Raw genomic sequence first — 17,250 nt, forward strand, 5'->3', positions numbered from 1 at the left:
ACGATTAAAAGTCAGCACTCAGCTTCAAACGATAATGTTAAAAACAACAGACAAAGCCAGAAATCTTGGTGTAGTCATAGACTCAGACCTGAATTTTAACAGCCACATTAAGACAATTACAAAGTCAGCCTATTATCACCTTAAAAATATATCAAGGGTTAAAGGACTTATGTCTCAGCAGGACTTGGAAAAACTTGTCCATGCTTTTATCTTCAGTAGACTTGACTACTGTAACGGTGTCTTTACAGGTCTCCCTAAAAAAATCAATCAGACAGCTGCAGCTGATTCAGAACGCTGCTGCTCGAGTCCTCACTAAGACCAAGAAAGTGGATCACATCACTCCAGTACTGAAGTCTCTACACTGGCTTCCAGTGCCTCAAAGAATTGATTTCAAAATACTTTTGCTGGTTTATAAATCATTAAACGGTTTAGGGCCAAAATACATTTCTGATCTGCTACTACAGTATGAACCTGTTAGGTTTGAGAGAGATTGAGGACCCAAATGCAGAGTGAGGCAGACAGGCAGGAGATGGCTTGAGTTCAGGGATTTAATGGATAACAAAAACCGCAGCTCAGAGGCTGGAAAAACCACACGAGGAAACTAAGAGAAAAATACAAAAGCAACAGGAAAAAACACAGGCTGACAGCATCACGGGCAGGAAACAAAAGGAGCTAACTACAAGGACAGGACACAACGGAATACAAACTGACGGCTCCAGGACACAAAATGATCTGACAAAAGACAAAGGGAAGACAAAGACTAAATACACAGGGTAACGAGGAAACAAGAGGCAGGTGACACAAGGGCTGGGAAACAGGTGGAAAACATCAGGCAATCACACAGGCGGGAAAACACAAAGTAAAGCTAGACAAGACAAGACAGAAAACAGACTATCAAAATAAAACAGGAAACAGGAACAACAGACAGGAAACATGAAATAAACTAAACACAGATACTTGACACAAGATACAGCGACACAACAGGGAACAGAAATATACAGAATAATTATACAAAAAACAGAAAATGTACAAAACCATAACAGAACCACCCAGACCTCTCAGGTCGTCTGGGACAGGTCTGCTTGTTGTCCCCAGAGTCAGAACTAAACAGGGGGAAGCAGCGTTCAGTTTTTATGCTCCACATATCTTGAACAAACTCCCAGAAAACTGCAGGTCTGCCGCAACTCTCAGTTCTTTTAAATCAAGGCTGAAGACCTATCTTTTTGATGTTGCCTTTCTTTAAATAACTGTTCATTTCTTATATTGAAGTTGCATTGTTGACACTGTATGATAATCTATATAAACATAAAAAGAGAAATTCCAATTTGATCTGCTTTTATATATTTAACTGTTTTAACTGCTCTTCAATGTTTAATTTCTTATACTGCACTGTAACTTTTATTCTCGTATTTTATCTGTTTTAAATTTTTTAATCTGTTTTCATGTAAAGCACTTTGAATTGCCCTGTTGCTGAAATGTGCTATACAAATAAAGCTGCCTTGCCTTGCCTTGCCTACAACAGTGAAACATTGTTAATTCGCTAAACGTTAGGTCTGATTCCTCTGACTGGCTCCTTCTCTGTACGAATGTTGCCTGAGGCTCATGTGGGTGTCAAAGTATTCAAGAGCTATTTGCCATACACTGTAACAAATTGCTGTAAAAATACTGGATATTTTGCACAGTAGTGTACCGTTTTCCATTAATACAGTTGAATACTGTAAATTCTGATGTCTTTGAGGAACAAAATATTAACGGCAAGCTCCTGTAAATTCTTACGGTAAAAAGCAGTATTTCTTTATTTTTTACAGCAAGCTACCTATAATCTTACGGTATAATATAGTATTTTTTTTCTTTTTCAGTTAACTTTAAATCAGACTTGATCTTCGGTCCGTTTAATAGTTCATCTGAGCAAAATAAAAAATTAAATGGAATTAAAAATAGGCCTACACATAAGTGTTTTTATTTAAGAATGAGGACACAATAACAAGAAGATGAAGAATTAGTTTTCATCCGGACTCTTAAACTGACAGCACCAAACTGGATGGAGCACTTGAGGAATCACCTGCTGCTTTCCTCACCGTTCTCTCATCCATCCTGTCCCCGTGGCTTTCTTAAGAAGGTAAATATAATCTTGCAAAAGTCAGCATAATGCTAATGTGATTTTGTGTTGGATTAACATTTTATTGACTGTTTTTGATTTTGAAAAGATTGAGTCAAAAGTACGTTCCGCACACTAGCATACGTTACTCTCATTTAGCAACTATGTGGGCAAAAGTTTAGCTTTCTGTTGAAGCACATTACTTAAATTAGCATAAGTTAGCTTGGGCATTTGATTTGTTATCAGATCTAGTTAAGATGGGCTACAAGGTTCTATTTTACCATTTGTTGTTTTACTTTTTCAAGTAAAACGGTTTATGGGAGTTTATAGGGAGAAGCTTGTTATGCAGGTTGATGCAAAAAGCTAAAAAGTAGCTTCACATATGCACTAATGTAATATACAGTAGCTAAAAGTTAGTTGACTAGTTGTTGATGTAATGTTTTTTTTTTTCTTGAGAGAGTATTTTAAAGATTATTTTGCTGTGAAGGCCTGTAGTGAAAACATGATAACTTGCAACATATGTGGTAAAACCTGCAGGAATACATTTGCACATGTCAGGCACATGCAAACTCACAGTTGTGTGCCTAATACATCTTTCAAGTGTGGTTTCCCTGAATGCACAAGAGCTTTTTCTAAGAAAGCATACAAGCTATATTGCTCCTTCCATCCTCCACCATTCAAACAATAATTGAACATTATCAGGAAATACATGACATCAATCAGTCTCACCTACTTTCCAAGCTTAATGAGAAGTTGACATCACTTGGACTTTCTTCGCTAACTGCTCTTCTTAAGTTGACAATAGACACCATGGCTGAGGAGCCTGATACAGTCTTCAAAGTATCTATATGTTGAACTTTGCCAAAGATAAAGTTTCCCAAAGATAACAATGTTTCCTAATGCCACCCTCAAATCAAAGTTTAATAGATACTGTAATAACAGCTAATCTGTTGTAATCTTGAATCATGAATGTTTTGTTTCTCATAAAAAGTTTATCAAAATGAGATCATTCTCTAATAATTATGAGACACAGGGGTCATTATCATAAAAAGACATCTTCATTTTTTATACAATTACTGTGATAGGGTTCCATATTAAATGCAAATGATCTTTACTTACCATACCTAATATCCTATATACTTTCTCTATTATTACATTTTAGGCACCTCATTGGGATTAATCCTGAGAGAGGAAGAAAGTTGAGCCAGGGGAAGGTGGTGCCAAAGAAGATGGGGAAGCTGGTCCACAAAAAGGCAAAATCTGTCTCAGATGTCCAGGTTCATTTTTGGACCCACCATTGTTGAGAGCCAGTTTGGAATGTGTTGTGCACTTGTCATAATTCAAGAAAAAATTCTGACAACCAAGTAGTAATGGTGTTTTTATGGATTTTGTAGATACTAAAAATGTTCAGCTTTACTAAATGCCTAATGTTGTAAGGCCATCTCTTGTCTGAGCCATTTCTGTGACAGCTATTTTCATTTATTATTATTATTATTATTATTATTATTATTATTAATAATAATAATAATATTATTATTTCAGGGGTTTTCATTTTTAAATGTAAAACTTTTAAATCATTAGTTTATATCACTGTGAAGATCACATTCTATAGTTTTACAGTAATAACTTGTTAATGGAGAATACTGTAGGAACTGTAAAATAACAGTATAATTAAACCAAAGAGCTGACAGTATAATACTGTAAACTTTATTTTCCATACAGCACAGTACTGTAATATTTTTACAGTACTAAACTGTTGTTGTAGATCACAGTAGGTACACTGTAGAATAACAGTTTCAAGCTGGCAACTGTAGCTGCCAGTAGTTTACTGTAATTTAACAGGAAATTTTGTTACAGTGTACTAAACTGATGGAAAGAACAAGGCTTCTTGTTTGAAATAATTAAAATTGATAGCCAAAACATATAAAGATAATACAGTTAAAATATCCAGGAGACTCTTCTGTTTCTTTAACAAAGGAATACTGGGTTTTTTTTTTAAACCAAAAAAACTCTGAAAAAATCAGATCTTGGAAACTACATGCAATGAGGGTGTTACATACGGTATATGAAATTACAATTCAACATTTACCACAGATTTATTCCACAGTTCATTATGTTTTAGTTACAAAGAACATTTCAAATATTTAATTTCTTTTAATTTATTTGAAATATATAAGTAATAAGGCTAAACACTACATTATGGGATAGCTAATACCTCCGATAATATCAGAATAAAACAACACAAACTAAAATTAACATTGTTGTTGATTTTCAATACCAAATTCCAAATCCGAGCATATTCATACTACTATCATTAAATTATTTGAGATTAATCTTTATCACTTACTGAATTTTATTATTCTTTGAATACATTTGATTAATTGTATGTTTGCTGAATCTTTCCGTTTTCTAATCTACTTCAACACTTATGTTAAGACAATGTTTTTGTATATTAATATGGTCACTGTGTCAGATTAGGCGATTAAAGAATCATAAATTTATGCCGTTTTGCTATGTCATGTTGGCCCCCGACCAATCATAGCTTGCCGTCTTTCACGACCTGCATAGTGTCATCAGAAACATGCTAAGGGCTAATTTTCAAAAATAAGAATGTAAACAAAAATGGTGTCCAAAGCGATGTGTTTGATACTGGCTAATTTGTGTTTTGAAAAGCCTAATAAAAGAAAGAAAAAACTACAGAAAAAATGACATCAGTCATCACCATGTTTACAGCTCTGTTCTCCTATTGGTCAACGTCACGAAACACATAGAATTTATCATATTTGGCAAGAAAAGGCAAAAAACACTTCTTTTTGCCTTTTTGACCTTCTGTTGGCTTCCATAGTAAATTGCTGAGTAAGGGAGCTCTCTGAGGGGGAGGGGGCACTCATTTGTTACGTTTGGTCATGTATAAAAGGAAAGGGTTAAACCACGTAGGAAGGCAGTTCAGGAGCAACAGCACATCTACAGCCAACATGACCAACACCGACATGAGCATGAGGGGCAAGGTACTTTTAAAAATCTTTTTGTAATTAGCATGAATTGCTGTTTACAAAATAAGATCACTAAATTCACCTTGCTGCTTAATTTCTAACCATTACAATTTACTATTTTCAGATCATCTTCTACGAGGAGAGGAACTTCCAAGGTCGCCACTATGAGTGCATGAGTGACTGCTCTGACATGTCCTCCTACATGAGCAGGTGCCACTCCTGCAGGGTGGAGAGCGGCTGCTTCATGGTCTACGACCGCACCAACTACATGGGAAACCAGTACTTCATGAAGAGGGGCGAGTACGCTGACTACATGAGCATGATGGGAATGAGAGACTGCATCAGGTCTTGCCGTATGATCCCCATGGTAGGTATAACACAGCATCTGTGATGCTATTGTACTACTACAGGTGTCAACCTGCACTAAACTTGATATTAAGACATTTATTTGTTTATGTTCTCTCCAAAAAACAGCACAGAGGTCAGTTCAGGATGAAGATCTATGAGAGGGAGAACTTTGGTGGTCAGAGTTACGAGCTGATGGACGACTGCGACAACATGGTGGACCGTTACCGTATGAATGACTGCCAGTCCTGCCACGTGTTCGACGGCCACTGGCTGATGTACGAGCAGCCCAACTACAGAGGCAGGATGATGTACATGAGGCCCGGAGAGTACAGGAGCTTCAGGGACATGGGCATGAGTGGCATGAGGTGGATGAGCATGAGGCGTATCATGGACTCTGGCTACTAAATGTTCACTGAATGTGTTAAATACCATTAAATAAATAATATCTGCACTATTTCAACTTCTGTCAAGTTTATTGTCCAACTGTCAGTATGGAATATTATGCATTATTATACAAAACTATATTTGAGTTATAAAATGAAGTATATTTTTATCTTTAGGCAGCAAGCAGCTGTTAGCAAGAACATTTTTATCCTAAAATGTTTCAAATCTGAATTACTGTTAAACCTAGGGTGACCAGACGGTTTGACCGGGACAGTTCCGAGTTTGAGTTGCGTGTCCCGAGTCCTGACAAAATGCTGTCGGGACGCTAAAATGTCCCGGTTTACACCAACCACTATGAAATTATCCCAGTTGTCAGCGATTACATTGCCGATGTCGTCTATTATAGTCCGATCATTAACTAAATCCATGTAGAAAGACTAATAAAGCGTCCAGCGTATGATTTGAACAATGTGTGTTTTTGTCTCAGTCAATTGTATCGGTCTGCGTCTGCATAACCTGTGCAGCCAGTGTTACAATGTATATTTGTAAACATTGTTGCAATGCCTCTTCTTATCTGTCTCGTTTTAACCACAGACAGCGAAAGGGTTTTAACCGGGCACAAATGCTCCCGTTGAGCGGATCTTTTCGCTCATGAACAACACATGGACTGACCTTAAAGGCGCTACTCGTCACACAGGCCAATTTTGCTGACACCTGTGCGCAATTTCACACTAGGCTTTCAGCCAACAAATTGATTCTTGATCAAATTCACTCCTCTAACAAATATACAGAATGCATGTTTCCAATAGGGAAGCTATCTACTCTATCAAATGAGTTTACATTTGTGTGTGTGTGTGTGTGTGTGTGTGTTGTTGGTTAGAATAACACTAGTAACACTTTACGGTAAGGGTACATGAATTGTCATAAATTCATGCATGAATTAATTGATGTATATATTATTATGTATTATGTAATTAATGATGTATGTATTACTGCATTCCTTAATATCCCATGAATCATCAGGAATTGACGTGTTCAAAGTCTGTCATTCGTGACCTCATACATGAATAACACAACTAAAGCATTAGGTATGTGGGCACATCATTATGAATTATTAAGCATGATCATGATTATTTATTTTTCTGCAAATAAAAATGTGGTCATCACTGCGCAAATTCTGATTTGAATACAACTTGTGCATAATGATGTACCCACCTTACCTAATGCTTTAGTTGATGTGTTGTGCATTCATGAAGTCATGAATGAGAGACTATGAACTCATGTCAATTCCTGATGATTCATTAGATATAAAGGAATGAAGTAATGCACAAATCATGAATTAATTCATGCATGAATTCATAATTCATATACCCTTACCATAAAGTGTTACCAAAACTTTAGTTCAAGCCTGTGGCAGCAGTTCCAAATAATTCATTTAGTGCTATGCAATGAAAAATATCTTTTCACAAAGTTTTTCACAAGTTCAGTGGGTGCGTTTTCCAAAAGAATGCATTAACTCTGAAAAATAAAGTTGGTCCCACACGTAACTCACTCAGTGTCTTTTAATATTATTTCTTAGATATGTAGGCTACATACCAAGAAAATTCATGACTATTAACTGAGATACCCCATTATGTTGTGAGCAGTAGGCCTACGTGTGCTGTTGGCAAAATTGTGTCTAATCTGTCTGGTTCTATGTCTGACCTGGGCTGGCACATGTTCACGTTAAAAAGCGTGCACGGACACTACAGTCACGCGCAGTGTCCCGGTTTTATTTCCGGGAAATCTGGTCACCCTATGTTAAACCTAACAGACAAAGGCTTTCCATCGATCTCAAAAGAAGGATTAATATTCAGGTAAATACCAATTGGTAAACATTACATACAGGCTGTGTATGATCAAAAATTGAACAATGAAATCAAATTAAGACTATTACATTTTCAAAGCAAGGTAAAAATGTATTTGCTCCAAAGTTAGCACATTCTTAATTAATAACCTGCTTGCAGATGTTGCTGATGAATGCAAGTCACTCCTTTTGGGTGCCCTGGTAGCTCACCTGGTTAAGTGTGCCCCCATGTACCAAGGCTTAGTCCTTACCGCAGTGGCCGTGGTACAATTTCAACCCGCGGCCCTTTGCTGCAATTCGTCCCTCCTCTCTCTTCCCCCTTTCCTGTCTACAGCTGTCCTATCACTTAAGGGCAGAAAGCCCCAAAAAAAAAAAAAATGCAAGTCACTTCCTTATTTCAAAAGTGGTGGTTGAAGTATTTACAGGTTTTAAACCCTAAGTGACCATGTGTATATGATACGAAACATAGAAGGTACCTCAGAATTTAAAAAAACATCTGATTAGAAGTACCAATCAACCCATGATGTAGCTAACATAGCCACTTAAGCTAGCTAATGATAACTAATGTTTGTTGTTAATGCAACCTAATAAGATTTAAGACGTTAAATATTACGGTAGTTATGCCTCTTTTTCCTAGCCAGTTTACTTAAATTCTGATTAAATGTTAGATAAATTCAGCAATTATAGTTCTGTGTTTTGTTCCGCCTACAACTGTGAAGCATTGTTAATTCGCTAAACGTTAGCTCTGATTCCTCTGACTGGCTCCTTCTCTGTACGAATGTTGCCTGAGACTCATGTGGGTGTCAAAGCATTCAAGAGCTATTTGCCATACTAAACTGATGGAAAAAACAAGGCTTCTTGTTTGGAATAATTAAAATTGATAGCCAAAACATATAAAGATAATACAGTTAAAATATCCAGGAGACTCAACAAAGGAATACTGGGGGTTTTTTTAACCAAAAAAACTCTGCAATGCAATGAGGGTGTTACATACAGTATATGAAATTACAATTCAACATTTACTGCGGTCACAGTTCATTATGTTTTAGTTACAAAGAACATTTCAAATATTTAATTTCTTTTAATTTATTTGAAATATATAAATAATAAGGCTAAACACTACATTATGGGATAGCTAATACCTCCAATAATATCAGAATCAAACAACACAAACTAAAATTAACATTGTTAGTTGATTTTCAATACCAAATGATAGCTAAGTGGCCCCCGACCAATCATAGCTTGCCGTCTTTCACGACCTGCGTGGTGTCATCAGAAACATGCTAGGGACTAACTTTCAAAAACAAGAATGTAAACAAAAACCGAAGTGGTGTGTTTGATCCTGGCCAATTTGTGTTTTGAAAAGCCTAATAAAAGAAAGAAAGAAATACAGAAAAAAATGACATCAGTCATCACCATGTTTACAGTTCTGTGCTCCTATTGTTCAACGTCACGAAACACATGTCGGGACGTCATAGTACCCAGTCCTTGAAAATGTTTTACATAACCCCTTCTGTTGGCTTCCATAGTAAGTTGCTGAGTAAGGGGGCTCTCTGAGGGGGAGGGGGCACTCATTCTTTACGTTTGGTCGTGTATAAAAGGAAAGGGTTAAACCAGGTAGGGAGGCAGTTCAGGAGCAACAGCACATCTACAGCCAACATGACCAACACCAACATGAACATGAGGGGCAAGGTACTTTTAAAAATCTTTTTGGATTAGCATAAATTGCCGTTTACAAAATAGGATCACTAAATTCACCTTGCTGCTTAATTTCTAACCATTACAATTCACTATTTTCAGATTATCTTCTACGAGGAGAGGAACTTCCAGGGTCGCCACTATGAGTGCATGAGCGACTGCTCTGACATGTCCTCCTACATGAGCAGGTGCCACTCCTGCAGGGTGGAGAGCGGCTGCTTCATGGTCTACGACCGCACCAACTACATGGGAAACCAGTACTTCATGAGGAGGGGCGAGTACGCTGACTACATGAGCATGATGGGAATGAGGGACTGCATCAGGTCTTGCCGTATGATCCCCATGGTAGGTATATCACGGCATCCGTGATGCTACTGTACTACTACAGGTGTCAACCAGTACTAAACTTGATATTAAGACATTTTTTTGTTTATGTTCTCTCCAAAAAACAGCACAGAGGTCAGTTCAGGATGAAGATCTATGAGAGGGAGAACTTCGGTGGTCAGAGTTACGAGCTGATGGACGACTGTGACAACATGATGGACCGTTACCGTATGAACGACTGCCAATCCTGCCACGTGATGGACGGCCACTGGCTGATGTACGAGCAGCCCAACTACAGAGGCAGGATGATGTACATGAGGCCCGGAGAGTACAGGAGCTTCAGGGACATGGGCATGAGTGGCATGAGGTGGATGAGCATGAGGCGTATCATGGACTCTGGCTACTAAATGTTCACTGAATGTGTTAAATACCATTAAATAAATAATGTCTGCAGTATTTCAACTTTTGTCAAGTTCATTGTTCAACTGTCAGTATGAAATATTATGCAGTATTATACAAAACTATATTTGAGTTATAAAATTAAGTATATTTGATTTTTTTACGTTAGCAAGAACATTTTTATCCTAAAATGTTTTAAATCTGAATTATTGTTAAACCCAACAGACAACGGCTTTCCATTGATCTCGAAAGAAGGATTAATATTCAGGTATATACCAATTATTAAACATTTCAATCAGGAGAGACTTCCTTGCAAATATGTAAAGATTTATTGTAAATCACATAACCAAAATATGAATATACAAAGTCTTTGGAGATTAGACTCCATCGTAACAATATGTTTTAAAGGGGTAGCGAAACCCAGACATATCCCCCGATGGAGTCTAGACACTGGTGGTGGTGATGAAGGAGCACAGGAGACCAAATCGAAAGTGCCAAGGGGGCGTTCAGCTGACGAAGACCAAGGGTATCATGGGTGAGACAACCAGTGGTTGAAGGGGAGGAGGCGGGTTGCACTCTAGTCCTGAAATGACAACTTACAACTGCAGAGGAGAGACCAGATTTAAAACAGGGATGTCATGCTGTGATTGGCTTGTGAAATACATGGCTGAATCTGATTGGTTAAACTGAAAAGTGAATGCCTAGCTTAATCTGATTGGTTAGTGAAAAGTGAATGCCTAGAAACAGCTGATCAACTAGGAGTGATGTGAAAACGTTATTGAAGTCTTCCTGAAAGAACTTACGCTGAGCTGCATTACATACAGGCTATATATGATCAAAAATTGAACAATGAAATCAAATTAAAACTATTACATTTTCAAAGCAAGGTAAAAATGTATATGTTCCACAGTAAGCACATTCATAATAAATAACCTGCTTGCAGATGTTGCTGATGAATGCAAGTCACTCCTTTTGGGTGCCCTGTTATCTCACCTGATTGAGTGTGCCCCCCATGTACCAAGGCTTAGTCCTTAACGCAATGGCCGTGGTACGATTCCAACCCAAGGCCCTTTGTTGCAAGTCTTCCCCCCTCTCTCTTCCCCCTTTCCTGTCTACAGCTGTCCTATCAATTAAAGGCAAAAAGCACCAAAAAAAATGCAAGTCACTTTATTTCAAAAGTGGTGGTTGAAGTATTTACAGGTTTTAAACCCTAAGTGACCATGTGTACATCATACGAAACATTGAAAGGCACTTCAGACTTTAAGAAAACATCTGATTAGCGGTACCACTAATTAACCCATGATGTAACATAGCCACTTAAGCTAGCTAATGATAACTAATGTTTGTTGTTAATGCAACCTAGTAAGATTTAAAGTGCTCATATTGTGCTTTTTGGCTTTTCCCCTTCCTTTATTGTGTTTTATATCGTTTTGTACACATTACAGGTTTACAAAGTGAAAAAGCCCAAAGTCCACCCCAAAAGGACTTACCATCTTCCAGAGAAAACACTGTTCACAAACTTCTCCAAACAGCTCTATTGTAGTTCAGCCTTTACTTCCGTGATGAACGTGCGTCACTTTGTAACACACGTTACAATGCTTGCCTAGCTGCTAGCATGGCACTCCCTCATACTCTGCAACTGACAAGCTAGCAGTACTTACTGCGCATGTGCGACTCCCAACAAAGATGGTACAGAAGTGAGATGTCTCACTCTGTAGCTAAAACATAACTTAATAAAAGCGGGCTTTCCTCACAAACAAACGTATGTGTGATTAGTATGAGAACAAAACGAGATTTAAACTGCGTCGGCTTCGGACATAAATATCTTAATGCCTGTCGGGCAAGGTCCGGGTTTGGTTACTGCTCTGTCGGACGTGGGCTGGGCTCGGACAGAAAAATGCGGCCCGATCCGCACTCTAACACACAGGGTGAAAAGAGGAGCTGCAGCAATGTGCAGTAGGGGAGACCGGGGATGTTGTAACAAAGGGATAGTTGTAACAGCATCACTTTCACCAATAAGGGATAACATAAGAGTCATGTGATAAATTTCATGTATAACCACTCCCTCCCTGATCTTGCATGTGAATTTGCACGGCTGTGAGAAGAAGTGTGCAGATTTTACAGCCAAAACATCAATTTTCAGGTAAGAAAGTAATTTTTGGGACCAAGTCTATATTTTGATTAGTACTGATACTGTTGAAGTTTGAATTAGGTAACTTGTATCAGGTAAGAGAGTAGGTTCTTACGTAAAATGTGAGTCATTTCACCTATGCTAATTTCAAACCACCATGCTGATACAGCTAGCTAAACATTGGCTGACAGGGGTTGGGATGGTTGTAACACCATATAAGAAAATGTTACAACCATCCCTGTAATCACAATTCACATATTTTCTCTATCCTACTCCTTTTTTTCAGTATGCCAAGACAGTGGGTGAGGAAAACGAAAAAGGGTGCGTCTGCACATGTACTTGAAGTTGCATCAGATGAAGTGAGGCAGGGAAAAACAGTGATGTCAGTCGCCAAAGACTACTCCATCTGCCATGTGACACTGAGCAGATACTGCAAGAAATTGCAGAACCTCAGAGAACAAGGTTCAAGAAAGCTGCCCAGTGTGGGCTATCACAGCAGTCAAAAAGTCTTCGATGCACAGCAAGAGGAGGTGTTGACTGGTTACTTGATTGAGGCAGCAGACTTGTACTATGGACTCACTCCACGTGAGGTAGGCCTACTGAGCATTTGACAGGTGCAGATTAGTGTGCCCTTTGTAGGAATTAGTTACTACTGTATGCATCAGTTCTTTATGTATGTATTTAGATACCATGGGGTGCAACTAACTGACTAATTAGTTTTACTTTCTTTTAGGTCAGGAAGTTTGCATATCAACTTGCGGTGGAGTACAACATCAAACACCCCCAGTCATGGGATGAGAACAACATGGCAGATCTTGATTGGTTCTCAGGCAACTAGCTTGGCCCGAGCAACAAGCTTTAACCGTACAAATGTGGAGGCATTTTTCATGAAGCTTGCGGATGTTATTGAGAGGTATAGCTTTGATGGATGCGACATATGGAATATGGATGAGACTGGTGTTACCACCGTCCAGACACCAGACCGGGTAGTTGCACGCCGTGGAGTGAAGCAGGTTGGATCAATGACTTCTTCTGAGAGAGGTGCCTTGGTCTCAGTGACATGTGCAGTGCAAGCACTGGGAAATTCCATCCCACCCTTTTTTGTTTTCCCTCGCAAGAAGTACAAAGATTTCTTCGTACACCTTGGACCACCTGGTAGTGTTGGGAGCAGCAATGGATTCAGGGTGGATGTAAGAAAATGATTTTCTCTTGTTTCTGGAGCACTTTGCCAAGCATACTAAAGTCAGTCCAGAGAAGGTGTTACTCCTGCTTGACAATCACAACTCGCACATTTCAGTGAAAGCAGTTAATTACTGCAAGGCAAATGGAATTGTGCTACTCTCTCTACCTCTCCGGGAACCATCACCTTATCGTGGTGGAGAGGTTTGTGTGTCCCTATGAACCTGAGGGCTGTGTTGTCTGGAGCTGTGTGCTCCTGGTAGGGTCTCCCAAGGCAAAGTAGTCTCAGGTGAGGGGCCAGACAAAGAATGGTTCAAAAACCCCCATGAAAAAACGAGGTAGAGATGGAGTGACCCTGCCCGGAGGAAGCCCGGGGCCCCCGTCTGGAGCCAGGCCCAGATGGAGGGCTCGTCAGCGAGCGTCTGGTGGCCGGGTTTGCCACGGAGCCCGGCCGGACACAGCCCAAAAAAGCTACGTGGCATCCATCTCTCCAACCCATGGGCCCACCACCTGTGGGAGGAACCGCTGGGGTCACATGGGTGGCAGTGAAGGTCAGGGGCCTCGACGGACCAGACCCGGGCAGCAGACGCTGGCTCTGGGGACGTGGAACGTCACCTCTCTGTGGGGGAAGGAGCCGGAACTGGTGCGGGAGGTGGAGCGCTACCGGTTAGATCTGGTGGGGCTTACCTCTACGCACAGTCTTGGTTCTGGAACTATACTCCTGGATAGGGGTTGGACTCTTTTCTTCTCCGGAGTTGCCCAGGGTGTGAGGCGCCAGGCGGGTGTGGGGATACTCACAAGCCCCCGGCTGAGTGCCGCTACGTTGGAGTTTACCCCGGTGGACGATAGGGTCGCCTCCCTACGCCTGCGGGTTGTGGTGGGGAAAACTCTGACTGTTGTTTGTGCGTATGCACCAAACAAGAGCTCGGAGTATTCGGCCTTCTTGGAGACCTTGAATGGAGTCCTGCATGGGGCTCCAGTAGGGGACTCCATAGTCCTGCTGGGGGACTTCAATGCGCACGTGGGCAATGATGGAGACACATGGAGAGGCGTGATTGGGAGGAACGGCCTCCCTGATCTAAACCAGAGTGGTTGTTTGTTGTTGGACTTCTGTGCTAGTCATGGATTGTCTATAACGAACACCATGTTCAAACATAGGGATGCTCATAAGTGTACTTGGTACCAGAGCACCCTAGGCCAAAGGTCAATGGTCGATTTTATAATAGTTTCATCTGATCTGAGGCCGTATGTTTTGGACACTCGGGTGAAGAGAGGGGCAGAGCTGTCAACCGATCACCATCTGGTGGTGAGTTGGGTCAGGGGGTGGGGGAAGACTCTGGACAGATCTGGTAAGCCCAAACGGGTAGTGCGGGTAAATTGGGAACGTCTGGAGGAGGCCCCTGTCCGACAGACTTTCAACTCAGACCTCTAGCAGAGCTTTTCGTGCATATCTGTGGAGGCTGGGGGCATTGAACCCGAGTGGACAATGTTCAAAGTTTCCATTGCTGAAGCTGCGGCGAGAAGCTGTGGTCTTAGGGTCTTAGGTGCCTCAAGGGGCGGTAACCCACGAACACCGTGGTGGACACCGGTGGTCAGGGAAGCCGTCTGACTGAAGAAGGAGTCTTTCCGGGGTTTCCGGAGGCAGTTGCAAGGTACCGAAGGGCCCGAAGGGCTGCAGCCTCTGCTGTGAAAGTGGCAAAGCAGCGGGTGTGGGAGACGTTTGGAGAAGACATGGAGAAGGACTTTCGGTCGGCACCAAGGTGTTTCTGGAAAACCGTTCGCCACCTCAGGAGGGGGAAGCGGGGAACCATCCAAGCTGTGTACAGTAAGGATGGGACGCTGTTGACCTCGACTGAGGAGGTAATAGGGCGGTGGAAGGAGCACTTTGAGGAACTCCTGAATCCGACTAATACGCCCTCTATATTAGAGGCAGACCTGGAGGATGATGGGGGATTGTCAATTTCCCAGGCGGAAGTCACTGATGTAGTCAAACAACTCCACAGTGGCAAAGCCCCTGGGATTGATGAGATTCGTCCAGAAATGCTCAAGGCTCTGGGTGTGGAGGGGCTGTCTTGGTTGACATCCCTCTTCAACATTGCGTGGAAGTCTGGGACGGTGCCTAAGGAGTGGCAGACCGGGGTGGTGGTCCCCCTTTTCAAAAAGGGGGACCAGAGAGTGTGTGCCAATTACAGGGGTATCACACTTCTCAGCCTCCCTGGTAAAGTCTACTCCAAGGTGCTGGAAAGGAGGGTCGGCCGATAGTCGAACCTCAGACCACTAGATCGAAGTGTCTATGGTCCACTGAAGAAGGCTGTAAACTCAGCTGGGGATGCCTGGATGAGGATGAATACTGTCAAGACGATGACCATTTATGATGTGCCATCACTTATGAGAACAGCTCTGCCCACTGCTGCATCTCCTAGCAACATACAGGCTGGATTCAGATGCACAGGCATTTGGCCATTTAACCCAGACATTTTTCAGGACTATGACTTTGCACCTTCCTAAGTGACTGACCGTCCAGACCCAGCTTCAATGGCTTCTGTAGTTTCCCAGCAAGACTCCCTCGCAACAACAGTAGCTTCCACCCTACTTCAGATGTCCTCTGCAGCTACAGAAACCTCCACTCTGTCTCAGGTGTCCTCTGCAGCTGCAGAAGCCTCCACCCTGCCCCAGGTGTCCTCTGCAGCTACAGAAGCATCCACTCTGTCTCAGGTGTCCTCTGCAGGTACAGCAGCCTCCACTCTGTCTCAGGTGTCCTCAGCAGCTACAGCAGCCTCCAATTTGCTCCTGCTGAGCCCTTAACTAAAGTGTTCAGTCCCTCTAATGTAAGACCATTTCCCAAAGCAGGGCCAAGAAAGACCACTGGTACGACAAGGAGAAGGAGAAAGTCAGACATCTATACAGATACACCAGTCAAGCAGGCCTTGGAGGAAGAAGAAAAGAAAAGGAGTAGTAAGAAGAATGTGAAAACGGCCATATTTGGAAAGAGGAAAAGCAAACAAAATAATGCAGAGAGAAAGACAGCTAAAAAGAGATCCAAGAAGAAAAAGGATAAGGGTGAGGACACCTCAGATGAAAATGATTTTTGCATTGTGTGCATGGAGCCCTTTGGAAATTCCAAACCCAAAGAAAAGTGGATCAGATGTGTAAATTGCAAGTTCTGGGCCCACGAAAACTGCACCCCTGGAAATCCCACATAGATCTGTCACCACTAATTCTGATCACTCTGATTAGATGGATAACACACACAGATACACACACTAAAGTTCATGTTTTATCATTTAAGACAGACACAGTGTGAGTGTTTGTTGTTTTACTAATTGCCAAACGTCTTCCTGTAATTTTATGCGGATTATGAGCTATTTCTGACCTCCTGCTGAAGGTTTCCATTTGTATGTGTAACATTCATAGGTATTATCAGAAGATGTTCTTTGAGAAAGCTCTTCTAATGTTAAGATCCATACCACTGACACTGTTCTTCATTTAGCCATCAGTGATGAGTTATTTTTGTTCTTAGTGAAGCACAGGAAGATGCTTTAGTGTTGGCACATGCACAATAAACTTATATAGATGCATATTTTATGGTGTAGTCTCAGCTTTTAGTTCTTCAATCTTACTGTTACAATTACCCCAGGTTGTGTTACAACATACCCTGGTAGTGGGGTAGGTTGTAACGATGGCACTCCTTGCATTTGACATCAAATAATGAATTCTGTTATATAGTTGAAGAAGTTAAAAACATTGCTGTTTGTAGTAGACAAATGAGGGTACTTTGTGTCAAAATTTGAGTATCCTACCAAAAACATTCTGCAAGTTATAGGAGCTGAGTCAAAAAGTGTTACAACCA

General features: G+C 41.0%; 3 protein-coding genes across 4 annotated transcripts in view; all 3 read left to right on the plus strand.

Annotated features, from left to right (window-relative positions):
• Positions 1-17,250, plus strand: part of LOC116051410 (gamma-crystallin M3-like) — a 160,778-nt gene that overhangs the window by 45,837 nt on the left and 97,691 nt on the right. The window lies entirely within an intron of this gene.
• Positions 5,054-5,844, plus strand: LOC116050308 (gamma-crystallin M3-like). Its single transcript, XM_036004399.1, has 3 exons — positions 5,054-5,106; positions 5,216-5,458; positions 5,566-5,844. Exons 1-3 carry the CDS (start codon positions 5,074-5,076, stop codon positions 5,842-5,844), a joined length of 555 nt encoding a protein of 184 aa, XP_035860292.1. The 5' UTR covers positions 5,054-5,073.
• Positions 9,082-10,098, plus strand: LOC116051041 (gamma-crystallin M3-like). Of its 2 annotated transcripts, XM_036004398.1 has the most exons (4): positions 9,082-9,088; positions 9,355-9,361; positions 9,470-9,712; positions 9,820-10,098. In XM_036004398.1, coding segments are annotated over exons 1-4 (531 nt in total). In that variant the 5' UTR covers positions 9,082-9,086. The 2 variants fall into 2 exon arrangements, with proteins under 2 accessions (XP_035860291.1, XP_031157166.1); XM_031301306.2 differs by lacking the exon at positions 9,082-9,088 and having other exon boundaries at positions 9,276-9,361.

The sequence above is a fragment of the Sander lucioperca genome, chromosome 8 (assembly GCF_008315115.2).
Source record: "Sander lucioperca isolate FBNREF2018 chromosome 8, SLUC_FBN_1.2, whole genome shotgun sequence".
NCBI lineage: Eukaryota > Metazoa > Chordata > Actinopteri > Perciformes > Percidae > Sander > Sander lucioperca.